The sequence below is a fragment of the Monocercomonoides exilis genome, assembly GCF_001643675.1.
Source record: "Monocercomonoides exilis strain PA203 chromosome Unknown scaffold43-869231, whole genome shotgun sequence".
Classification (NCBI taxonomy): domain Eukaryota; phylum Preaxostyla; order Oxymonadida; family Polymastigidae; genus Monocercomonoides; species Monocercomonoides exilis.
In genome coordinates, this window is record NW_027150588.1 from 172,406 (window position 1) to 195,862 (window position 23,457).

General features: G+C 38.8%; 8 protein-coding genes across 8 annotated transcripts; 5 read left to right on the top strand and 3 right to left on the bottom strand.

The window, feature by feature from the left end:
• Nucleotides 1-2: 2 nt before the first annotated feature.
• On the bottom strand, nt 3-4,702 carry MONOS_12197 (uncharacterized protein; the record flags this gene model as incomplete). Its single annotated transcript, XM_067864797.1, has 1 exon — nt 3-4,702. The coding sequence occupies one exon, from the start codon at nt 4,700-4,702 to the stop codon at nt 560-562; it is 4,143 nt and encodes a 1,380-aa protein (XP_067722056.1). The 3' UTR covers nt 3-559.
• Nucleotides 4,703-4,799: 97 nt separating this feature from the next.
• MONOS_12196 (putative Protein tyrosine and serine/threonine kinase) lies at nt 4,800-5,618 on the top strand. Its single transcript, XM_067864796.1, has one exon. It carries the CDS (start codon nt 4,825-4,827, stop codon nt 5,503-5,505), a length of 681 nt encoding a protein of 226 aa, XP_067722057.1. The 5' UTR covers nt 4,800-4,824; the 3' UTR covers nt 5,506-5,618.
• MONOS_12195 (Vacuolar protein sorting 29B (Vps29B)) lies at nt 5,506-6,729 on the bottom strand. The gene is made up of 6 exons (XM_067864795.1): nt 6,683-6,729; nt 6,426-6,617; nt 6,265-6,353; nt 6,128-6,198; nt 5,959-6,040; nt 5,506-5,826 (listed from the first exon to the last, which is right to left on the bottom strand). Exons 1-6 carry the CDS (start codon nt 6,704-6,706, stop codon nt 5,694-5,696), a joined length of 591 nt encoding a protein of 196 aa, XP_067722058.1. The 5' UTR covers nt 6,707-6,729; the 3' UTR covers nt 5,506-5,693.
• Nucleotides 6,730-6,766: 37 nt separating this feature from the next.
• Nucleotides 6,767-8,316, top strand: MONOS_12194 (uncharacterized protein). Its single transcript, XM_067864794.1, has one exon. The coding sequence runs from the start codon at nt 6,783-6,785 to the stop codon at nt 7,935-7,937; it is 1,155 nt and encodes a 384-aa protein (XP_067722059.1). The 5' UTR covers nt 6,767-6,782; the 3' UTR covers nt 7,938-8,316.
• Nucleotides 8,317-8,525: 209 nt separating this feature from the next.
• Nucleotides 8,526-10,539, bottom strand: MONOS_12193 (uncharacterized protein; the record flags this gene model as incomplete). The annotated part of the gene is made up of 3 exons (XM_067864793.1): nt 8,526-9,080; nt 9,205-10,435; nt 10,499-10,539. The coding sequence occupies 3 exons, from the start codon at nt 10,537-10,539 to the stop codon at nt 8,526-8,528; spliced, it is 1,827 nt and encodes a 608-aa protein (XP_067722060.1).
• Nucleotides 10,540-10,637: 98 nt separating this feature from the next.
• On the top strand, nt 10,638-11,621 carry MONOS_12192 (putative V-ATPase subunit c' proteolipid). Its single transcript, XM_067864792.1, has 3 exons — nt 10,638-10,666; nt 10,822-11,002; nt 11,060-11,621. The coding sequence occupies exons 1-3, from the start codon at nt 10,651-10,653 to the stop codon at nt 11,391-11,393; spliced, it is 531 nt and encodes a 176-aa protein (XP_067722061.1). The 5' UTR covers nt 10,638-10,650; the 3' UTR covers nt 11,394-11,621.
• Nucleotides 11,622-13,040: 1,419 nt separating this feature from the next.
• On the top strand, nt 13,041-15,548 carry MONOS_11960 (uncharacterized protein). The gene is made up of 3 exons (XM_067864537.1): nt 13,041-13,190; nt 13,262-13,684; nt 13,741-15,548. Exons 1-3 carry the CDS (start codon nt 13,088-13,090, stop codon nt 15,045-15,047), a joined length of 1,833 nt encoding a protein of 610 aa, XP_067722062.1. The 5' UTR covers nt 13,041-13,087; the 3' UTR covers nt 15,048-15,548.
• A 1,840-nt stretch (nt 15,549-17,388) lies between these two features.
• MONOS_7642fu11959 (uncharacterized protein) lies at nt 17,389-22,707 on the top strand (the record flags this gene model as incomplete). The annotated part of the gene is made up of 5 exons (XM_067877986.1): nt 17,389-17,424; nt 17,533-19,946; nt 20,134-20,204; nt 20,266-22,531; nt 22,613-22,707. The coding sequence occupies 4 exons, from the start codon at nt 17,389-17,391 to the stop codon at nt 22,206-22,208; spliced, it is 4,464 nt and encodes a 1,487-aa protein (XP_067722063.1). The 3' UTR covers nt 22,209-22,531; nt 22,613-22,707.
• Between the last annotated feature and the right edge of the window lie 750 nt (nt 22,708-23,457).

Genomic DNA, 23,457 nt, shown 5'->3' on the forward strand with positions numbered 1-23,457 from the left:
CCTTTTTCTCTTTTTGTTTTTTAATGTCAATTAAACTGTTTCAAGTGTCCAGAGTTTTGTTTCTAACAATACCAAAATCACTGTAATAAATTAAGTCAAGAACAAAATGTTAGAAAACTGAAAGAAAAACAAACGAAAAAAGATATATCATTGCAAAAATATATTGTAACAAGTATATTGTGAATTATGAGGATAATGACGTATACACATTTTGATATGAAGCATTTCGAATATTTGAAGTGAAAGAACGAAAAAAATAGATTAGTATCTTTTAAGTGAAGCCAGAAATATTTTGAATGATGTAAATATCATAAATTTCTGATATAAACAATAAGTTTTTATATAAAACAATTAAAATATTGATAGGTGTGACTAAGAGTAACAACGTGATTGATTCTCAATTATCACAAATACAGAATTCTTAATCTGTTTAAAATAATTATGAGAATATGAGAAAAAGAAGCAATTTTCATTTTTTGGAGAAAAAGAAATGGAAGAAAAAAAATGGCTACAGAAGATTCAGCAAGCATAGTCATTAATTACATTAGCAATCCTCAGCTCAAAAAATTGACTCACCAAAGCCGACTCTATCTCTTGAGAGTGCAAACGGTGAAGTCGGTGAAATCGGCATGGGTGTTGTGCGAGGAGGAGAATGAGGCGATTGAGGAAGCGAGAACGAAAGGGACAGCGACGAAGGCACAGTTGGGGGAACAGGCGGTGGTGTGCTTCTGCGGGCGTGGTGAGGCGATGCAGAGGGAAGTGGAGACTGAGTCAAAATATGCGGATGAGAGCTGACGAGTGAGGGACGGCTTGAGAATGTGGCAGCATTCAGCGATTGAGAAAGGTTGTCATCTGTGTAGGAATCAAGTGGAGAAGCGCTGTTTGCAATCTGATTGCTTCCTTTTGTTGATGCTGGTAAATCAACATTGCCTGCTTCTGTAGCAGAGCGAAAAGAAGAATGAGAAGAAGGAGGGTGACTCAGCAGTACAGAAGATGACTGAGAAGAATGAATGCTTGATGCCATCGAAGGCGATGATGTGGGCGACAGGCGCGGAGGAAGTGTTGATGTGAGAGAAATCTGTCTGGATGAGCTGGGAACAGAGGCAGTCGGCTGTTTGGATGAAGGCGCAGCGAAAGAAGATGGATGATGTGAAGGATTTGAATTAGACTCATTCGACACATTTTCTGAAGAATTGGAAGCAGAAGGGGAAGAAAAAGAAGGTGTAAGAGAAAATGACGAGGAAGTTGGGAGGCGTAGAGAAGAAGAAGAAGAAGAAGAAGAAGAAGAAGAAGGATTGTCAGATAAATCACGCGAATTTGAAGTTGAGCGAGAAGTGGGTAATTGTGAAGGTGGGCTCATTGAAGAGACACGAGGCGAATTCGAAGTGAATACAGACCTGTTTGGCTGTTGAGTCACTACTCCTCCTGAAGATGATGAAGAAGAAGAAGCAGAGAAAACAGAAGCAGCCGAAGAAGGTCGATGCTCAGCTGGAATTTCATTGCCGTTCGCGTTTGTTTCAGTTGCAAAGCCTTCTTCTGTTCCAGCTGAGCCCAATGGAATGCCCTTCGATAAGGAACGGCTCAAAGAAGGCGAAGAGCGCGACACGCCAGTCATCATGGATTCCCTAATAACATCTTCTCTTGTGCGAGTTAAATGCTGGTTAGGTGATGAAACAAACACGATTCGGTTTGTTTGCGTCTGAGGATTGCGGGAGAAAGTATATGAAAATGGGAAAGCAGCAGAAGAAGAAGGAGAAGAAGAAGATGATGATGACGATGACGATGATGATTGCATAAAGCCAGTTGGTTGCTTGACGTTGATGTTTGAAGTACTTTCTTGGAAAAGCGGGGAAACATCCGGAGTTGCTGAAGGAGGGGAGGAAACAAGGGCAGAGGGCGATGCAATGACGAAAGGAGAGGTACGCCCAAACAGAGGGGATTGTGTGACATGAGACTGGGGGCTCATCGGAATGGAAGTGGAAGATCCGGATGATGCATTAAAAGCAGCAGCAGTAGCAGAAGAAGAAGATGATGGTGAAAGATAAGGTGATATATTCTGACGGTTTGCTTGATTCATTGAACGTTGTGTCTGAGAAAGCTGGGCATACGTTTTGGGGCGGCGCACAGGCGCAACAGCCGCTTCGGGGATGATCAGAAGATTTTGTGCCATCATTTTTGAAGGAGAGGAAGAAATGGCAGTTTTCTTTGTGGAGGAAGATCGCATCGTTGCTGTGCTTCCGATGGTTGCTGCAAGAGGTGCTTCAGCAGGCTGCTGCTGAGAAGAATGTGAGGATCGCGTTCTTGTAAGAGAAGGGGAAGGCGATAAAGGCTTGAATCTTGAAGAAGGAGAACTGAGGGGATGAGATGAAGGAGAAGAGAAAGAAGACGGCTGGTGCTGTTGCTGAGATCTGTCAGAGACAGCAGAATTAATTCCAGAATCGCTGCTTGGACGTGTCTCTGGCTGGAGAGGAGTTGAAAGAGAGAAATGCGTTGGATTGGCTTCGTTTCTTTTCAAATAAGTTGTTTGATGATTCATTTCTTCATCTTGTTGATTGGCATTTTTTTCATTCTGTTCAACTTGAGTTTCTAACTTCTCATTCCCCTCTTCTTTTTCAACTTTATTCATTTCCATTTCTGTCCCTTCTTGTTGTCTTGTTTCTGCAGCATTCAGATTCAATTCTTTCTGTTGATCGCTGCCATCACCCTCTATTCTGTAGTACTTTTCATCATTTTCAATATCTTTGCTTCTTTCTTCTTCTCCAAAATCGTCATTTTGATAATCTGTCATATGCATACCGTTGTTGTTAAATAGCTGCTCATCTTCCTCCCCTTTTTCTTTTCTTTCATTTTCCTCTTCTTCAAGCTCTTTCTGGTACTCTTCTTCATTTCTTCTTTTTTCCTCCTCTTCTCTTTCTTGCTCAAGCTGCATTCGCATTTCCATTTCTTCTCTTTCTCTTTCTCTTTCTGCCTCTCTCTCTCTTTCTTCTGCCTCTTTCTCTTCTTCTCTCTGTCTCCTCCTCTCAAAAATCTTCATTCTTTTGCGTTGCATCTTTTTGCGATATTTCGTGTTGTCCTTCTGCAAATAGCCGCGTTCTTCGGCAAACACAACTTCTGACAATGGGCAGCAGTATGGATTGATTGCCTCTTCGTCTGTCAGCGAAGACGACGAAGAAGAAGATGATGAAATGGAAGAAGATGACAAAGAGGACGAAGAAAGAGAATCTGAATCTGAATCAGCTGTGGCTGAATTATCAGGCAAAGGCGAAGGCGTGTCCAGCAAATCTGATGCTCTTGCTTCTTCCTCTTCTTCGCTTCCAGCTTCTTCAGAAGTTCGTTCGTGCATTTTCATTTTTTCCATCTTCCTTTCTTGTTTTTCGATCATCTTTGCTTCTCTTCTTTTCTCCCGTTCGGTTCTTCGCATTTCTTTTGCCTTCCTCCGCTTCCCTTTCTCTCTCCAATACCTCGCTTTCTCCTCTGCCTCTTTCAACCGTCTTTCGTAGGCTGCTTTCACAGCTAGCAGCTTCTCCTCTGCAGTCATAGCATCGATCCGCACTTTTTCTGCAGGTGTAGGAGCCTGTTTTGAATGTGCTGAAGCTGAATCTACCTGCTTGTGTGAATGAGAATGTGAGTGTGGAGAAGAATGAAGAGATGCTTGAGAATGAGAACGTGAATGACTGTGTGAATGAGAATGAGTATGAGCATGTGAATGAGCATGTGAATGAGACGGAGTACGAGATGAATCTTGAGAAGAAGAAGATGGTGAATGAGGAGGCGAATGCGAGTGATGAGAGGAATGACATGAAAGAGACGGAGATTTGAGTAATCTTTGAGAAGCAGAGGTTGGAGGCTGCGTGTTAAAATCTGAAAACGGAAAATTTGAAGGAGAACTTTGTTTTTGTGAATGAATAGACTCCTTTGATGACAAATGAGCTTTGCCATTCAGGGATGAATGAGACGACTTGTTATAATCCATATCGATGGAAGTTCTTTGTTTAGTTTCCAAAGTATTGCTTTCGCCATCTAACTGCGACGAACGATGTTCCGCTGAAACATTATCATGCTCACTTCTCTGAGATTTAGAGAGAGATGCATATGAACGATGATGTTCCAAGCTTCCTTCATGTACCATCTCTGAATCATGACTTTTATGAGATGATGGAAATGATAGTGTTGGGGAAGATAACAATTGGTTTCGTGAATCATTCTTAGCTTTGGCAATTGAAGATTTATGTGTCGAAGACAAATTTTCACTAAACGTTTTGGTTTGCTTGTCAGCTGATTTTGATTGTGATGTTGAAGATAAACTCTGACTCTTCATTGTTTGAGATAGCTTGGGATTTTTTGGCTTTGTCGGAGAAACAACACGCTTTGCTGGCAGATACATAAGTGGCTTTGCAAATGGTGAGCGAGGAAGTGAAACAAATACACCGCTTGTCTTTTTCACAAGTCTGGATGGAAGAGGCTTTGAAGACGCGAGTGCAGTTGAACCTTCAATTACTAAAATATTTGGAAGTGGTTGGGGAATAAGCGTATGTAATGGAGAAGAGGGTTGTTCTTTTTCCTGTCTTCTTTTTGGAGAAGAAGAAGAAAATAAATTATCGTGAGTATTTTCTGTGTAAGAAGAATATGATGCAGTACTCTTTTGGGAAGAAAGTGTCCTCCCAATTGTTCTTGGCATCACAGCTCGGAGAGGACTCTGCATCACTTTTATAAATTGTATTCCTCAAAAATCAAATTTGAAAATGTGATCCAAAATGTATTACTTCTTTTATCTCTTTTGAAAGTTTTTATATTGGGAATTTTTTATTATTTCAATTTTGCGCAATGTCCGAGACTCGGACAGTACATCCGAGCCCTTTGCCAAGGCTAAGTCCAGTGAAAACTACTTTATTGATAGCAAGAGGATTAGAACATCTTCTGGAAGTTGAGCCTGATGCCCCGATATTCAACCGATTGAGCTCATATTCTGTTCTTCTGCACAATAAGGAGCTCGTTGCTCTTCATCTTCGAGGTGGAATAGATAAATTACGTTCTGAAGTTGATAGTTCAAGTGATTCTTCATCTGATGATTCCAGTGTTTGCACGATTATTGATGGAGGGGAAGAATCCATAAGATGGCGAGCCCCAGAAGTTCAAAGCGATACGCCTCCATCAATAGAAGCAGCAATTTTCAGTTTAGCTACAATTTTTTGGGAAATGTTGACAAACGAAATACCCTTTGGTGAAGTTGATGCAGCAACGGCAGGCGCGAGAATTCAGCAAGGAGAAAGACCATCTTTGGACAGATTCCCAGCTCATCCTTTAACAAATTTAATTCAACGTTGTTGGTCTCACGAACCATCAGAAAGACCTTCAGTTCAGGAGTTTATCTTTGAACTCGAACAATTTCGTCCTCCGACTCCAGATGTTGTTTCATCAGTTGAATCGGATGACTCCTCATCAACTTCAATAAGAGTTGATATTTCAACTGCGGAGGAAGATGAAGAGGAAGAAGAAGAAGAGTAATTATTTAAACATTATGTAATTATTTTCTTTGCTCGCTTTTTGATTTTATTTTTGTTTCATGAGCATATTAAATAAGGAAAAACACAAACACTCGTAAAGGTGAAATGAATAAAGCAAACATCAATCGTAATTTGTGTGAAGCAAAAGCATTGAAAGAAAGATTGTTTTACAGATGAAATATCAAATATTTATGATCTGCCTTCTGGCTTTGTGAACTCAGCTTTTTCGACCTTGAACTTCCCATCTGAAGTAGTCTTGTACACATATACAGTGACTTTATATCCCTGGATATCCATAAGAACGAACGATGCCATCGTGTCTCTGCAAATTTTGATTGTTCAATAATGATAACCAAAAATTCACATTCATTAATAAAATACAATAAACAGGATACCATACAACAAAAAATGCATCGATATTTTTTAAAAATAAAAATAAAAAATAAAGCTAAACCCATCTCCTATAACTGAATATGCTCCTGTGATTGATCCAGGATTAATGACAAATCTACTTTCCAGCTCATATGCCTGAAACTCTATAATGAAAGAAAATCAAACAATTATAAAGAATACAAAATAAATCAAAGTGCATTATAATTTTGTTGAAAAAAACTAAAACAAACGATGTGTATGTCCAGTAACCAATATATCACAATCAAGACGACGTTGAGCAATTCCAATTGCATCTGGATCACTATTTAAGTTTATTTGCATATAAGTACATGAAAGAAAAATGTGTTGAAAATTTTGAAATTCAAACCCCCATGGCACAATTTGATGCCCATGGATCATTCCAATTTTGAATGATCCAATTGTTACAACTTTTTCTTCTGGATATCCCAAGCTTGTCTGTCAAAGATTAATAAAAAGAAAATGAAAGTAATTTTCAATTTCATATAAAAAATGTCTAGCGGTCCAAACATCATCAAAGTCACCTCTTACAACATGAACATCATTAGAAAGAGTTTTCAAGTAATCAAATGTTTCCTTTGTGCATAAATTTCCTGTGCAAAGAACATGTTGAATTTTCCCAGGAACTAGAAGTGTTTTAAAACGAGCTGGAATATCAATTGCTCTGTGAGGAATATGAAAATCACCGCAGACAAGGACAAGCTAATTTTACCAAACAAAAATATATTAATTTTAAAATATATATGTACATAAAATATCTGGCAAACGAGCTTTGAACGAGGGTCAGACATTCTTTTCTCAAACAAAAAGATCTAATATACCGCTATAAATGTCTTTTGATCAAAAAAGTTATAATTTGTGTTAAAAATGAACCGTTTAACACAAATAGAGGCAGCACGAGTTATTTCTGTCCTTCGAGACACACAGGATAAACTTCAAATATTATTAGATTTGCACTTAGATTTAATTACACCAGAAATACCGCCGGAATTTGTACCTGAAGATATTCTGGAAAAATTAAATCAACATAAAGAGTTGGAGACTAAATTTTCTGAATTAGTTGAAATTGGAAAAGAATTAAAGCAAACTAGTCATAGAGCAAAAATTAAAGAAAATCAAAATGAAACGAGAGAAATTGCAGATAAAATTAAAGAAAGTTCTATTCAATTAGAAAGACAACTTAAGGAAAGTCCTGGAACAATGGATCAATTGCGCCTTTTAGGAAATAGAACAGATACTGCGAAAAGATTCCTTGGAATTTTTGATGAGCTTGTGAAGCTTTCTCAGGTTAGACTGCAGACAACTGTTGAAGAAGAGCTTGAAAAAATAAAACGAATGGAAGTTCTGGCGACTAAAGAATCCAAAATACTCACCGATAAAGCGTCTTTGAAAAAGGAATATGAGGCAGAAGATAAGACAAGATCAAAAGAAGTCCAGGCTCTTCGTGAAAATGAGCAAAGATTATTTGGTACGATTCAAAAAATAAAAGCAGATAACAAAGCTTTTCTTGCAAAATGCAATGCTGACTTGGTGACTATGACTGAAGAGCTTCAGAAGCAACATCAACGAAGGATGTTGGATCTCAAATCGACTCATACACATTTAGAAGAAGAGCTTTCAGAACTTCAAGCAGAACACAGAACAAAGGAGCGAGAAGTTCGGAAGACGAAACAACAAACATCTCAAGAGATCGAGAATAGAATTGCAGGATATGACAGCGGAATGCAAGAGAAACGGACAGCTCACATCAAAGCAGAGGAAAAACTTGTATCAGAAAAAGAAGAAATTGAGGAATTGGAAAAGAAGATAAGTGAACTTGACAGAAAAGCAAAACTAGATGAATTTGAAAGGAAGCTTGAAGAGAAGAGGGAAGAAACAAGAAAGGCTGAGGCAGCAAAAAGACATAGGCAGATTGCAATTATTCAGGCACTGTTTAGAAGAAGGCAGGCAATCAAAGTTGGAGAAGCTCTGAAGAAGGCAGCAGCTCGCAAAGGGAAAAAAGGGAAAAAGAAGAAGAAGTAAAAATCATACTTCTCTTATATTCACTTCCACTTTAACTCTTTCTTGTCTTTACAGTTGATGATTTTTTTTAAAAAAAAACTATCAGCTGTCTTCCTTTCAACTGAATATCACAATCACATTTGCAAGCTTGTCAATATCTTTCTCTTTCCTTCTTTTCAAATGTCATTTTTTTATCTCAGTATATTTTTTTTTTGAACTTGTGTTGTTCTAATTTGATTTTGATACTCACTTCCACTAACATTTCCTTTTTCATTTACGTTTTTTCCAACAATACGTTTTTTTTTGTGTATGTGTGTGTGAATTGTGATGAAGTCACAAAGTTTTCTCAGAAATTGATAATAAGTTTAAAAGTTTAGCTTTGCAAATGCTTTAATAAAAACTTCAAAAAAGAATATCTTTAATCTGTCTTATTTGGAATAATATTTGTATGAATCGAAGATGTGGATCAACAAAACGCAAAATCGATTCAATCAATCCTCATGTTTTCTTCTGCAAATGAATTTCAATATCTTTGGTCATCATTCCTTTGATACATACAGATATTAAATATTTGTATAATTCATTTTCCCCACGATCGTTTGCCTCTCTTCACCTTCTGGTGAACTGAGAAGGAGACAGAGATCTGTGAGTTTGATAAGATGGGTATTGAACCTGCTGCTGCTGCAATTGCGCACCAACAACAGGATACTGTTGCGGCATCTGCATTCTCTGCTGCATCTGTAGCTGCTGCTGCTGTTGTTGTTGTTGTTGTTGAAGCATCGGTTGATGCTGCTGGTAGATAAATGCCTGCTGGTTAGATGCATGCGACAGCTGCGAGTGGTACTGGCGTGAGCCAGAAGCAGCAGCAGAGACAGAAAGCGGTGGGGGCGGAGGTGGCATCTGCTGCTGGGTGGGAGACCCCGAAGCAGAAGAGACAGAAGAGGTAGCAGAGGCAACAGAGGATGATCCCAGCATAAAGGAAGAGGAAGGATACACAGCCTGCTGCTGAAGAGGGAGCGGAAGCTGAACACCAGCAGATGCTGTGGGAGAAGGGGAAGATTGGATGTATTGCGATTGTGCTTGGGGATTGTATTGATGATGCACAACGGATGGAGAAGTGGCTAGAGGCACCTGACGAGGAGGTGAAAGTAGGCGCCCACGAGACTGAACAAAAGAAGAATTATGTAGAAAAAAGTTAATTGGTTGAAAAATGTTGGGAGAAAGTGGGAAATAGAAAAATAAAAAAATAAAATAAAAATTTTCGAATAATTACAAACACATCACAAACCTGTGAATCTACACCTCTTCTCCCCGCTCGTCTGTACGTATGAAGTGGGTCAGGCTCTGCAGCGGGAGAAGGTGAGTGTATTGGTGAAATGGAAGACGAGGAAAGCGAGCGAGGCACGGCAGGCGGGTGTGGCGATGAGCTGTACTGCTGCTGGAGCATCTGAGGCGCTTGCTGCATGCCTGGAAGTGCCAGCTGCTGGTGTGGCGACGTCTGCTTCTCCGTCCGCTGGGTCCGCGCTTGGTAGAGCGCCATGCGGGTGGAAGGCGCAGAAAGCGACGCCAGAAACGCTGAGTCCTGTTTTTGCATCTTCAGCATGGAGCGCGCATCGGGATCTCCCTGTGATAATTGTTCGGAAAGCATATAAGGAGCTCCTCTCTGTTTCTGCAACTGGACTGCCCCCAGCTGATTCTGTGGTGATGCAGACGATGGACGGCGCTTGGGCTGCAAGGACACTGCGGAGGGAGATGAAGCTGGTGAGGCAGAGGGAGGCCGTGATAATGAAGATGGAGACGGTTGAGGCTGAGGGTGCTGTAACTGTTTGGTGCTCTCATGCGCTTGCTTCAAGTGGCGATGTTTTTTCATCTGATGATCCAGATACTCAAAATAAAATATGAAATATTGCACAGCTCTGTGAGAAGTGCTGAAAACTGGAGAGAGTCCAAATCGTGAAAAAACCTTACCATTCAGGTGAAGAAGTAAAGAAGGCGTGGAAATTAGAGGAAGTCGTTCTGGTGGATGAAGTGAATTGTATTGTAGAGGGAAATCTATCAAAGTTCGTATGAATAAATCAAGATGAATCCAAGCAGAATCAATTGGCAATTTAACTGCGTACTCAATCTCAACACAGCAACCGCATGGTGTGTTTGAAGGTTGTAAAGACATTGCAGAAACATGAATACGATAATCACCCAAAGCATATATTCCTCCTAAAAAGCATAGACCTTTTTCAGGCGATTTCATTCGACAAGTTGCCTTTAAAAATGTCGAGAAATCACTATCGGTTTCTACAAAATGAAACAGCGTTGCATCTGCGGGAATTTTTAATGGAATTGATGGGAAATTATCAGCGTAAAATGAAGTTTGTGGAAATGATGAAAAAGTTAAGAAAAGAGCCTCCTTCACTCCTGAAAGTCTGATCAAATCATTCCGATAAAGGCCTTCCTGAATGCAGCCCATCATTTTCAGCACAGATCCAATTTGCTCAGATGTAACTGTTTGAAAAAATAGAATACTTAAAAATGAGAATTTGATTAATCTTGAAAAAACAAATTTTTTATTGATAAAAAAATCATACCATGATGAATTAAACGAATTGTCACCTTTGTCTAACAGCATAATATTAATTCGTTATTAGCAGTTGCGAAAAATACAAATCGCTAATGTGCTTTAATGTTGTGAAATTACAAGATCTATATTTTTTGATCAAATTAACCATAGATATTCAAAATGGAACCAACAAAAGGTGTGATAGGCTTATTTTGGAATATAGTATTGTTAAATTATGTTTTTGACAAATTAACTCCTAAAAAAATATGAAATAATATGAAATTATTGCGGAATTTCGAATATTTTCTGATAAATGAACAATAAAACATTATCATAAATAATATTTAATAGCTCAACCTTGGGATGGAAATTGGCTGATTATGATTGATCCTTATTTATGGGCAGCTCTTGGAGCATGCTTTGCAATTGGATTTAGCGTTCTAGGTGCAGGATGGGGCATTTTTATGACAGGAGCAAGTTTGGTAGGAAATGCAGTTCGGCATCCACGTATCACTTCAAAAAATCTTATAAGGTTTTAAACATTTATTTTTGAATTTTCATTAATCACTTGGATTGAATTTTTTAAAAGTGTTTTGTTTTGTGAAGCATTGGCAATTTACGGAATCATTTTAGCAATTATTGTTCAAAATAAATATGCTGTTTCCCCATATCCATTGCAAGCAGAAGATTATAAAGCAGCTTATGCACAGTTTTTTGCTGGTTTAATTATTGGGTGTTCAAATGTTGGAGCAGGCTATTGTGTTGGAAAGTTAGGTGCAGCAATTGCAAATGCTGATGCAGCTGATGGTTCTTTATTCATGAAGTGCTTTGTAATGGAAATTTTCGGAGAAGCCATTGGATTGATGGGTGTTATAGTATCTGTGATCATGTCCAGTAGTTCATCGTTTAGAGGAGCAGCGTAGATGTTCTTTTCAATTGTGTTCTGAATGATGTTTCAATCACAAATATATTGATTTTAGAGTTAATACAATTTTTTGTATTTAACAAATATTCATGGCATATTATAATTTTTCTTTTGCTTCATTTCCTTCACATAATTTATAAATTTGGAAAAAAATCGATTTTTATTTGTTAATGGATTGATAAGAAAATTTTCACTTTGCAATATCAAGATTGATATGATTTTTAAATATTTGGAAAAAAATTATTTTTAAAACATTTTTCTATTAAATATATATTTGATAAAGTTAAATTGGGACGAAATTTTTCACTTTTTGATTTTTGTTCCACTCAATTGTATCAGACATTTTTCTCGAAAAGAAGTAATTTTTTCTTTTTTAATAAGCATGGGAATGTGAGACTTATAATGATACAATGGAGAAACTATTTGGAACAAAACACAGTAATTTTCACTAATAATAAAAAATCGCCTCAATTGATTGATTTTGCTTCTTGTTTCATTTTTTTTTCATTGAATTAATAAAAGTGAAAATTGTTTCACAAAAAAAAGAGAAGAAAAAGATAAGGAAAAAAATGAGAGAAGTCAATCAAAGGCCAAAAGAAAACAAATAGGGTGAATAATCAACCACTGCTTTTTGAAAGCCCCAGATATAATTTTTCATAACAAAAAGTTGTTTTTTCCAACTTTTTTGATTAAAAATACTGTTTTCTGTAAAAAAAAAATTGATGGCTATAATTCGAGATTAAATTACTAGACCTAATCTCTAATGGGGATGTGGATGGATGGTTAGTTCCTCCATCTCCGATTGGTGCGTCCCCTGAGGAGATTTGGAAATAGCAAGGGAGCTTTCTAAGTTAGAGTTTGATCAAAAAAAAATTTTCTTTCAAAAATCTTTTTCTTTTTTATAAAAAAATTTTTTTAAATAAAAATTCAGTTTGTGCAAAAAAAACCGGACATCGCACAAAATACCGGACAAGATTGATTACTCAATAACCGCAAGAGGAATAATTCTGACAATTTTCCTCAAAATATATCTCATCAATACACACTCACTTGACAAACAAGACTTTCAAAAATTCATCGTATGTGCTCAGAAAATAATTATTTTAAATCTCGGAGAAATAGGGTATTGAGTTTTCCCCAAATTTCGATTGTATTTTTTTCTGAGCACAAATGAAGCTGTCCTGAAAGTCACGTTTATCTAATGAGTTTGCATTGACGAGATATATTTAGTGAAAAATAGTCAGAATTATTCCTCTTGCGGTTATTGAGAAATCGATCTTGTCCGGCATTTCATGCGATAACTGTACTTACTGAAATTCATTCTTAAGATAAATTAAAAATTTCAGTGAAGAATGAATTTTGAAATTAAAATATTATTTTTAGAAATCAATTTAATCTTTTTCGAAATCGAATTAATAAATTATGAAATTGAATTATGATTTTTCGAATTTGAATTATTTTTTGTGAATATTAATTTATATTTCTGACTGAAGAAAAAACAAAAACTCCAATACACCACCCAGGATTAATTTTGTCAAATCAACAGAAATAAAGTTCAACAATAAAAACAATGAAACAACATTGATCAAATACATTGAGATTTCGGAAGAACATACCCATAATGAATTTTGTTTTTCTCAAAAACTCAACAATTTTTCGATCGCAACTGAAGGAAGACACAAAAAGGCAACGATGATTATGATGAATGCAGCTAACACTAAAGAAACAGAAAAAGAATGGATCGAGGAAAGAGTTTGGAAAAATTCGAAAAACGAGCTCAAAGTTTTGTTGGAAGGTTTATATTATTGCTGTGCTTAATATCTCGCCAAACCATATTTCTTTTTGATGTATTTCTTTCTTACAAAGAAATAATATTGGCGGAAGGGATGAAGCTTGAGAAACTGATGAAAAGGCTTTACCATTTACTAAAAATTATTGATCCACATAGCTCAAATCATTACGATTACAAAACGCTCATAAGTTTTAGGAAAAAATTGAAAGAAGTGTGCGGAAACCTGGATAAGTCAATTGAACTTTTAGCCGTTCGAGTTCTTGGATATTCAATCCGAATTGTTTGTTTCGATGGCGATTTAACAGAAAATGATTTTTCCAAGGACATTGCTCGTCTTTCGAAACCGGCGCAGCATCTTGCTATGTCCATTCCATTTTTTCACACAGAATCCATGTACGATATAATTGAAGATGAGCTGGCTGAGTTGGGAAAATGCAAAGATGAAGATATTTGTTTGTTAACCCTTGCATATTTACGAGCAGTGACAATTGATTACGGTATGATATTCTATTGCCTCCTTCATGTTAATCAAATATTTAAAAATTATACCCAGGAGCAACGCCATACATTGGGGAATATGAGCCAGCAAAAATTGGTGAATGGTTATATGGTCTTCTATCCAACAGCATTCCTTCAGTAATTATGGAAGCACTGGAGATAGTGAAAGAATTGTCTACACTTAAAATTATATTGGACCTGAGCGATGGTTCAAATTATAACAATCTTATAACAATCGATTCATTTATTCCAGTTCCAAATCCGAATGATTCTTCACAAACATTTCCTGAGTTGTCCAATGGCAATTCTTCTTGTTGGACTCCTCCTGTGTACTTGCGCGGCCCGGTTTGCTCAATTGCAATAAAAGCATTTGAATGTTTGCAGAGTCTAGCTTCCTATCACAGAAAGGCATTTGATTATTTGTTCAGGAAACTGGATGATGTTATTGAGAAAGTGCTTGGGTATTTGCTTGGAAATTGGACAGAAGATGATTGGAAGGCGATTTTCTCGGGAAGCAAGTTTTTTGATGAAAGTTGGGATGATATTTACTCTTCTGGTGAAGTGAACTTCCAGCAAATGGCAGACGGACTATTTTGCGAAGAGGAAAGCATTCAAGCAATGATAACAACATTTCAATTGTGTGCAGTTAAATGCGTCGGTGATTGGCTTGGAAGCCAAGCTTACGAGTCAATTACACGACTCATGAAAAGAGATGTGATGTGCAGAATAGCTTCGCTGCTGTGCGATGCAACAAATGACAAGTTAAAGTTGGAGGCTGCAGATGCGCTGATAGGCGGATGGGCTTCATTGTCCTCTGTTGCACAGATACAATCGCTTTGCAGGAAAGGCCCGAGTAACAATATGATTGGAAATAAACGTCTTCCTCAGCCTTTGCGCAAGGAATTGACAGCTATGTTGAGAGAAGTTTGCGAAGAAGAAGGAGTGTTGGACGTTTTGCACGCACAAATGGCGCCATATGTTTCAGAACGAAAATGGATAGCCAAAAATGAAGAACATATTAAACGAAGGTTAGAAGCAAAATGTGATCCAAGAATATGCATGGTTTGTGCGATGTATGAAAACAAAGATCCAGAAAAAACGAAAGCAGAACAACTTGTCAAAGAAGAAAAGGAAGAAGAAGAAGAAAAGGAAGAAGAAGAAGAAGAAGAAGAAGAAATGTGGACGAAGAGCCCAAACAATGAGAGTTATGAGCAGCTTATAGAATGCATAAGTGCAGGTGGCATGTCCTCAAATGAGTACGTGAAATGTAAATATTCGTTTTCAAATAATTGGAGAGATGACGAAAGAGGTGAAGAATGCGAAGATGATAATGAAGAAGAAGAATGCGAAGAAGAAATGTAGTTGAAAGAAAGATATTAAATGATTCTGCAATATATCCAAGATGAAAATAAAAATGAGAATTCTTCAAAGAAAATGTTTCAATCCCACATTGTTTGCATTGACTTACTGAATTATTTTATTTGGAATAAACTTCTTTTAATTGTAAATCCTTCAATTAGGCTGATATGTTTCCATTTTGATATTTTTTTTGTAATTTATCATTTTTTGAAATGGCTAAAGAGAGAGAGAGAGATTGCCTGGCATTTCTGTTTTTGAAATGAGTGAAAATCGTTATGATTTAAAGACTCTTTCGAAACGCAAGCTATTCTTATGAGAAATAACCAACATTTCTTTCTTTCTTTCTTTTCTTTCAATTTTCGCTTTATGCTATTCATTATATGTGTACGTTTTTATTTACTGTTTGTTTTGAATTTTCATGAAAATTTAACCAGAAAAACTTTACAAACATGTTTTGCATGCAATTTTTTAAATCAATAATTAGAGTCAATAATATTCAAAATATTGCTTTTGCTTCCTGAAATATTCCAGATGGTTTGCTTTATCATCACTTAGTTCGATTATGAACAATTTTAATCTCATTGAAATTAACTGATAAACGGTATTCAATCAACCTTTCATTTTAGTAAGTTCTTTGCAACATGTAATTTCTTCAAAGAAATAAACCTTCAAATAATCATGAACAGAACAATTTTATTCGGAAATTACCATATATCTCCGATAAAATCTATTAGAATGCTCCTCCACACTTTTGTTAAACGATAATAACATAATTATTGTTGTGAGAATAAACGATATTCTTTCAGGCCTTTAGAACTTTCGAAAAATCATCAACGTTGACAAAGGATATCCTGCAAAAAGATCCACAGACCTAACGCTTGAAATCAATAATCGGTGCTGTTCTTTCAAATGATGAATATCAACTTACAGGAAAAAGACTCGTTCAATCTTCAGTAATTGATGATTACAATTCAAATAAAAGAAGTTGATTCATCAGCTGGTTGTTTCAATGAAAAATTCGCTTTCAAATCAATTGCAATAAAAACTCAAATAAGTGACATTTCAAAACGGAATGCATCAATCAAATAAAAATGCTCTTTCAAAAGAATTGAAATTATTGACAAATAAGAAAACTCATCTTTGCATATCACAGGGTGCTCAGCCAACACAATCCAAGCAGCCAGCCAACACCCATTCGCAATGTGCACACAACTCCAATTCTTCTATGTTTCCTCAATTCCTGGCAGTTGCCAACATAATCGAAACTCGTTCAATCTTCAGCAAGCTCACATTCTCACATCTCTCCACAAGCTCAACAACCTCTGAGAAGCATGCTCTTCCAAGTTTCTCGTTGACTCATTTGGTTCAATCCATTCAGTGTTGGCCAATGCGTGTCTTGCCTGATGCTTTTTTTGCAAATATCGAATTAAAACATGAAAACAAGGTGGAATATCTGATCCCACAAGCAATCCTTCTTTCAAGCACATTTGTCGAATGACATGCAACACAGTTGCCATAAGCACTTTCCTCTGTGCATATAACAGCCTTTCCCTCTTTTGCGAAAATTTTTCGAGTTTTATTGGAAAAATTGCAGCTCTGCTCTTCTTCGGCATTGCATGCTCCATGACGAAGAACGCTCTCAAAAACACAAATAAGGAAATCTGAAAAGCAAGAATGCAAAAGGATCAATAATGCAGAAATACAAGGATCTACAGCACTTTTTATGAGTTGCCTTTTTTTTCAGAACAAAATATCGAGTCTGGGATGCTCAACAACCCAAAGCTCAGGAGAAGAGAAACTTCCATTTTCCAAGAAATTGACGTTGTTGTTCTGTGCAAATACCTTTATGAATACCCATCAACAACTGCAACACATCTGCTTCTGAAAATCTTAAAGGCCAACAAGGCTGTATGTACAGTCAAATTCACAAATAGCATTTGCGTTTCAATTTCTTTGGCTTTTTTGTCTCTTGTCTCTTTATTAAGATAAAACATTTCACATTCTTTTGGATAGAATTCAACTTCATTTTTCTCATTCCCTTTGCAAAAATACAACAACAATTAATTCATATTTATGTTGCCTTCGTCTCTTCTGTGTGAGCTTTGCTGATTGCTCTGTTGAGATTCATTCATTATTGGAAAAGATTGCACACTTCGAATCATCAGATATCAACAATTTCTTCAGCATTTTTCAATGTGGATGCGTTCAAAGAACGGGATTGCTAACCACTGAATTTCGATGTGGAGATGGATTCTTTCGCTGATGAACTGATGATTTTGTAGATCAGAATGCATAAACAAAATTCTTTTAATGAAAAAATAAAAAAATCTGGATAATTTGCTTCATGGACGGAAACAGCGACAACAATCTGCACACAAAGGTATTTATTTTTGTTTTTTCTGGGTTAGTGCATTTTCTTGACATTTTGAATTTTGTGATTCGCTTGGCTGTGAATCTTGAATATAATTATTTTGCTGTTGGCTACCAGGAGGAACGTCGCACAGTGCCATCTCCCCGATGCTTCAATACAAGTTCTGGGTCATGTGGAGCGAGAACAGCATTCATGGTCAGCAGCAAGGCGGATGCCGAGCAGTATTTTCCAACAGGGAAATATTCGGGCCATGCGTCAAAGCACCATTCTTCAATACCTTTTCAGACGCAGTTGCAGAGCTACACGTGTAGCAGTGAGGGTTATTCTGGTTCATCTTCCAGTTCGAGCGAGCGGCCTCCGTTTGGCAGAAATGTTTCGAGTGTTCCATTCTATTTTCCTTTTTCCAAAGAAAGCATCTCACTGCACAGCATTTTCAGTGTGGCTCATGCGCAGAGTGACTGCAAAGGAGATGAAGACATGGAAAAATCACCTATCTGGTTCAGCGAATGCTCAAAGAAGGAATATGCTTCCAGCTTTCCAGGCTCAGCAACAAGCCGGCTTCTGGAACAAATTGGCGGAGCACGTACAGGCTGGAAAACAAGGGCAGAAGACGAAAAGTTGTCTGGCTCTTGTGGAAAGAAGGACAAAAGCGCTTTTTCAGGAACCGGAACAAGCAATGAAACGAGAGAGAGAAATGAGATTCCTGCTGAAGAAACTACCAGAACCAAGTTTCTGAGTCCAATTCCAAAAGAAGAGGCGATCTCCACAAACTCCGAAGCAACGACGCATTTGGATGAAGGAGAAGAGATCGAAACAGAAACAATAAAAGAAATCAACCACACAGCAGTGCCAAGGGAATCGACAGAACTGGCGGTGATTAAGATGGAGCTGCTGGGGCGGTGGAAGCATGATGACGAGGCGATCGAGCAGAAAATGCACGAGCTGCTGGCTGAAATGGAGAAGGTTGAAAAAGGAGGAGATGGAAGAGAAAGAGCACAAAAGAGAGGAAAGAGAAGAGAAAAGGATGAAAGAGGGATGAACGATGAGGCAAATGAAAGTGAGGTGGGGAGGACAAGTGATGACCATTCAGAAACAGATTGGAGCGAAAAGCAGGATGAGGAGGAAGAAAAGAGGAACGGAGCGAAAGGAATGCAGGAATTGGTGAAAAAGGAGAGGAAGCTGAAAAAGAAGCAGATGAAGCTTATCCGCTCGCAGATCAAAGAGGCGAAGCGGCTGTGGAAGAACAGCAGGATATGGGTGGAGAAAGAGTTGGCGACGAGTGAGGAGGAGATGGAGATGTGGCGGGAAGCAAAGGAGGCAGTGGCAGAAAAGGAAAGAAGGGTGCAAGAGAGGCTTGTGCAAGTGGATGAAGCGGAGAAGGCAACAGACGAGGAGCTGGGGCAGATGGCACGGATGGCTGAAGAACCAACAGAATGGGCAGAATTCTTAGCTCATCGGGAGCAGAAGCGTGTGGAAAAGGAGCAATTGCTGGAGATGGGCTATCTGCAGCGGTACGAGCTCGAAAAGGAGCGGCACAAGGACAGGCGGTGGGGCATCACAGGAAGGAGGAGACTGGCAGGAGGAGCAGACGCAATGGAGGAAGAGGAGTCTGTGCTATCATCTCCTGTTTCATTTTCGCCTTCTTTGCATTCAGCAGCACTGGCTGATCCTTCGCCTCCTGCTTTTGCATTTGCACCTGCTCCATCCCTGATCAACGAGTCTCCTTTGTATTCTTTGTCACCTTCCTTGCAACAGAACAGCATGCATGCACAGTTGAGCCAGTTTCCTGCAGATCTGCTGGTTGGAGGGATTGATTCATTTTTGGGAAAGCAGCAGAACAGAACCAAAGAATTGCCTGCAGAGAATGACGAGGAGTATCAGCCGATGTGTGAAGCATCTGCTGAACCAAACAACTGGGGTAATGTTGCCTTAACTTCGGATGCATTGGGCCAGTTTGGTGCGAGCATCGAACAGACAGGCAGTTGGAAGGGAAAAGAGCAAGAGAAGGAGCAAGAGAAGGAGATTGACGAGGCAGATATCCCATCGCCACCTTGTTCGCCTCCACCATCTGCTTTGCCGAAATGGGACGACGATGTTTGGCATGCAGGCACAGTGGCATCAGCATTTGAAAGTGATGTTTCATCCTCGGCTCATTCAACAGTGGGGCTACAGATGACGACTGGAGAGTTGAGCAGTGCGTGTTCCATGCTTCCAGCGAAATGTGAAGACAGGCTTTATCCTCCATCTCACGACCAGCAACGCCTGGCAGAGAATGCTTCCTGGCAACAGACTTCTTCTTCAGCCTGGCTGTCCGGCAGCTGTACAGAATCGTATGGACTGTTGCCCTGCTTCGGCGAGGAGGGGGCACATTGGAGGAGCGATGCATTGGCAAAACAGACAAGGGCGCACAGAATGTATGCCTCGCCTGTGACATTCAAAGGAGTACCAAAGCCGAAGCCTGATGTACCATTTGAGCCTGTGTTCAAGCCAGGGTGGAACAGCTGCACGGAGCAGACAGCGCGTTTTCGGCTGTTTGGGGCAGAAAAGAAAACAGCCCCATAAGATAATTGTGTGGGCACAAAAAAATAAAATATTCTGTTTTTTTCTGTTTTCACATCATTCAAGGCTTTTCAAAATACGCTTCATTCTTTGAGCAATTACCTTTAATTGCTGTTTGCTTGCACTTTCTTTTTTCTTCTTTTTGGACGACTGCAAAAGCGTCGAGACGAATTGTGTTTCAGCAGGAATTATTGAGAAAAACAGGAACAGAACTGCCCCGTGGCCAATGGGTATGGAATGATTTGTCGAACGTTTTGTTGTTGGATTAAGTGTTTTTATGTGTTTTGCCAGAGACGCAGAGAGCGTTCAATGTTTCAGAAAGTTCTGAATGGAAAACAGCATTTTTGTCGAGTGCATCGAGCGAGGCTGCATCTGGCGATATGGAGGATAAAATGAACACCTCCCACAGATTTTATTGGGACAACGCACTTTTCTGTTCGACAGCGTCATGCAACTCCAAAAAGGCTGAAATTTCATCAGAAGACGAGTTAGACCAAAACGTAGTTATTGAGAGCAAAGGAGAGGGAAAATCGTACGTCAGCTCTACAGCTTCAATAACGCCAACAGAGTTGAAAGCGGGCAAGCATTTGCCTGAAGCATCTGTTTTTGAGGATTCTATTACGCTTGACTCATCGAGTTATCATTCGAAATGCACTGGCTTATTGGGTCATAACTTCTGGGAATCACCGTTTTTACAACGCGTGGATGCGTGTACAAACAGAAAGTCAGGAGAATCGAGTACCACGCAAAAAACGGCTTTGCTTGAGCTGCCATTTTTGAGCAATGATGGATTAGCAATAGAAAAGCGCTGCAATTGCTGTGCTGTCGGAGCGAAAAATAAGGAGCAGAAAGGGAGAAAGGAGAGCGAAACAGAAAAAGATGCACACAAGCAATGGAGCTGCGATGAAAGGGAGGCAGAGACAGACAGCAGCGAAAGTGATTGGAGCTCTGATGGGCTGGAAGGGAAGCTGAGGAAAAAGAGCCAGCTGAGCGGGACTCCAACATACAACGTCGAAGGGGAGTGTCTGGAGGAGGTTGGAAGGCGGGGGCGGATGGTGGCGAGGTGGCGGGACAGTGATGCCGAATATGAAAGGCAGAAGCAGCAGAACGAAGAGTGGTGGAGAGCGGCCAACGATACCTCAGCTGCTTCTTCGATTGGAATTGGGGTGGGAGGCGGGAGGGTGGAAGAGGAGGAGAAGAGACAGCTGATGAGAGAAGAAAAACTGGAACGGAAAAGGAGGAAGCGGATCCGGAAGGAGATCAAAGAGGCGAAGGAACACTGGAAGAGGTTTGGGGTGTGGGTGAGGAAAGCGTGGGTGGAAGAAGAGGAAGAGGCAAAGATGTGGAGCGATGCAGAAGCAAGGTTGGAGGAAAAGGAGGCACAGCAAGCACTGGAAAGAACGCTGGTGGAATGCCAGACTGAGGAGGAGCTTTCGAGCAAATTGTTGGGGGTGGAAGATGCGGAGAAGCACAAGACGAACAACATGTTGGTAGATCGAGAAGCAGAAGGGGGCATTTTGAGCTCGAATGATGTAAATGAAGGGAAAGGGAAAGCTGTCGATTTCAGCGAAGAGAGCGAATATGCGAGATCAATATTCGATAGCAGGCAGAGTGTTGACTTTGCAAATCCGTTTTGCAGCAATGCTGCAGAAATTGAAAAAGAAGAAGAAGAAGAAGAAGAAGAAGAAGGATCAGACAAGAAACATGAAGGAAATCAGAGAATTGGAGAGACCTTTCACTTTCCCAATCCAAAACAGGATTTTCTATGCGGCAAAGATGAGTCGGAGATGGGGAACAGCAGAGCTTTGACGGATCATCTGCATCAAGCTGGCGTTTCTGTGATGCCATTGCGAAATGCTTGCTGCTGTGTAGCACAGCCAAATGGCCAACTCCATTTGGTTGATGGTGCTGCGCAGAATTCCATTGCTGGTGCAAGTGCAATTCCTGAAACTTGCTCTTTTCCAGCAGCTGTGCTGTGCCTGTGCGAAGGCGATGCAGAAAGAGTAATCCTGTCCGAATCCACTGCTTTTTGCAACCAGCCAGCGTCTGCTTCGGCAGAAGGCGAGGAAATAAAGCGATATCCTCCTTCAGACAATGCAGAGCTGAACAAGATTCTCTCGCGAATTCAGGCAGCTGGTATTCATGTTCGGCCGCAGAAACTTCCACCGCTGCTTCCAGCGCCTCAGATCTGTTCGATTCCTCCTTTGAAACAGACAGCAACACAGCTGCAGTGAAGAGTCGGATTGGACATGTGCTTTTGCCAGTGCTTTTGTGAGATTTCATTGTTTTCTCGCTGATGAATGAATCTTTCTTGAAAGTGTTGATAAGGCAACTGATGTTATATTCAGAACACATTCTCTTTCCCAAATCAGCAGAACAACTTTTTGAAGAAGATCCTGCGAAGGGTTGGATTGATGATTTGGGAAAGCTGCAGATGCCATGTGTTATTTCTGCTGACAGCTCTCGCTTTTATTCATTCTGAAAGCTGTTTTCTAAAAGATAATGTGTTTCTTTTGCAAGATCTTGGCTAACTTGTTTCAGAAATTTGGTTAAAACCGTTTGCTTCGGATTTATAAAGAGTTCTAGCGATTAAATGCAAATTTTTTATTTTTTTTCAAAAATACTTTGAATATTCCAGTTTTAATCATAATTTTTAGAGTAAGAATTACACTTTTTTTCCAATTTGGCTTTGCAGAACATTTGGGATAACATTGCTTTCAATAACTTTTGACATGATTTATTTCAATTTATTTTTTTGAAATAGAACAGTTTTTCGTGAATCATTGTTCTTTTGCCCATTCTTTAAATTGATATATTTCTTTTTTAAAAAAGTTGAAAAGGAGCACCAGAAAATTCAATTTTTATCTTAGCTAAAATTTGCGACATCTCATAAGATTTAATTTTCACATATTAGGAGAAATTATATTTTTGCTAAACAAAAGACAGATTTATTTTGATAATCAAATTTTTTTCTCGAAATAAAAGAGAAAAATTTTAAATCCTTTCAGAAACATGTTTGAATCTCCTTTCATTTTTTACAGTTGCTAAAATTGTATTTCATTGTACATTTTATGAAATATTCTTCAAATTTTATTATTTTTAATATTTGCAGAGATGGAAGCGCTTTCTCGTGTTGATGCAGTTATTGCCGAAGCTGAGGCACTTAAGGCATCTCTCAGACAGCAAAGGGGTCAGCTTTCGCGGATTAAAAACGACGAAAGACATTTTTCTCCTGAAAAGAAACAAGATAATTTTTTAATTCAAAATGAAGGTATTTATTTACTCAATTCTCACTGAATCTAAATTCAATTTCAACTCAGATAAAACTTTAAATAGTTTTGATCCCACATATTCAGAGGCAAAAAAATTATTTTCACCTTCTGGAGTTTCATTTGTGTTTGGTGGACGTTCTTCTTCAAATAATAAATACGCAGCAGGAACAATAAATAAATTGAACGATCAACAAAAATTTAATTTTGAGAA

What these genes read in the sequence shown, in the direction of transcription:
- MONOS_12196 (XM_067864796.1), top strand. Translation starts at nt 4,825, where the DNA reads ATGTCCGAGACTCGGACAGTACATCCGAGCCCTTTGCCAAGGCTAAGT.
- MONOS_12195 (XM_067864795.1), bottom strand. Translation starts at nt 6,706, where the DNA reads ATGTCTGACCCTCGTTCAAAGCTC. An exon ending in CTGACCCTCGTTCAAAGCTC is followed by an intron (nt 6,618 to 6,682) that starts GTTTGCCAGATA and finishes TGGTAAAATTAG; the next exon opens with CTTGTCCTTGTCTGCGGTGA. An exon ending in TAAGAGGTGACTTTGATGAT is followed by an intron (nt 6,354 to 6,425) that starts GTTTGGACCGCT and finishes AATCTTTGACAG; the next exon opens with ACAAGCTTGGGATATCCAGA.
- MONOS_12194 (XM_067864794.1), top strand. Translation starts at nt 6,783, where the DNA reads ATGAACCGTTTAACACAAATAGAGGCAGCACGAGTTATTTCTGTCCTT.
- MONOS_12192 (XM_067864792.1), top strand. An exon ending in ACTTCAAAAAATCTTATAAG is followed by an intron (nt 11,003 to 11,059) that starts GTTTTAAACATT and finishes ATTTTTTAAAAG; the next exon opens with TGTTTTGTTTTGTGAAGCAT.
- MONOS_11960 (XM_067864537.1), top strand. Translation starts at nt 13,088, where the DNA reads ATGATTATGATGAATGCAGCTAACACTAAAGAAACAGAAAAAGAATGG. An exon ending in GCTCAAAGTTTTGTTGGAAG is followed by an intron (nt 13,191 to 13,261) that starts GTTTATATTATT and finishes TTTCTTACAAAG; the next exon opens with AAATAATATTGGCGGAAGGG. An exon ending in AGCAGTGACAATTGATTACG is followed by an intron (nt 13,685 to 13,740) that starts GTATGATATTCT and finishes AATTATACCCAG; the next exon opens with GAGCAACGCCATACATTGGG.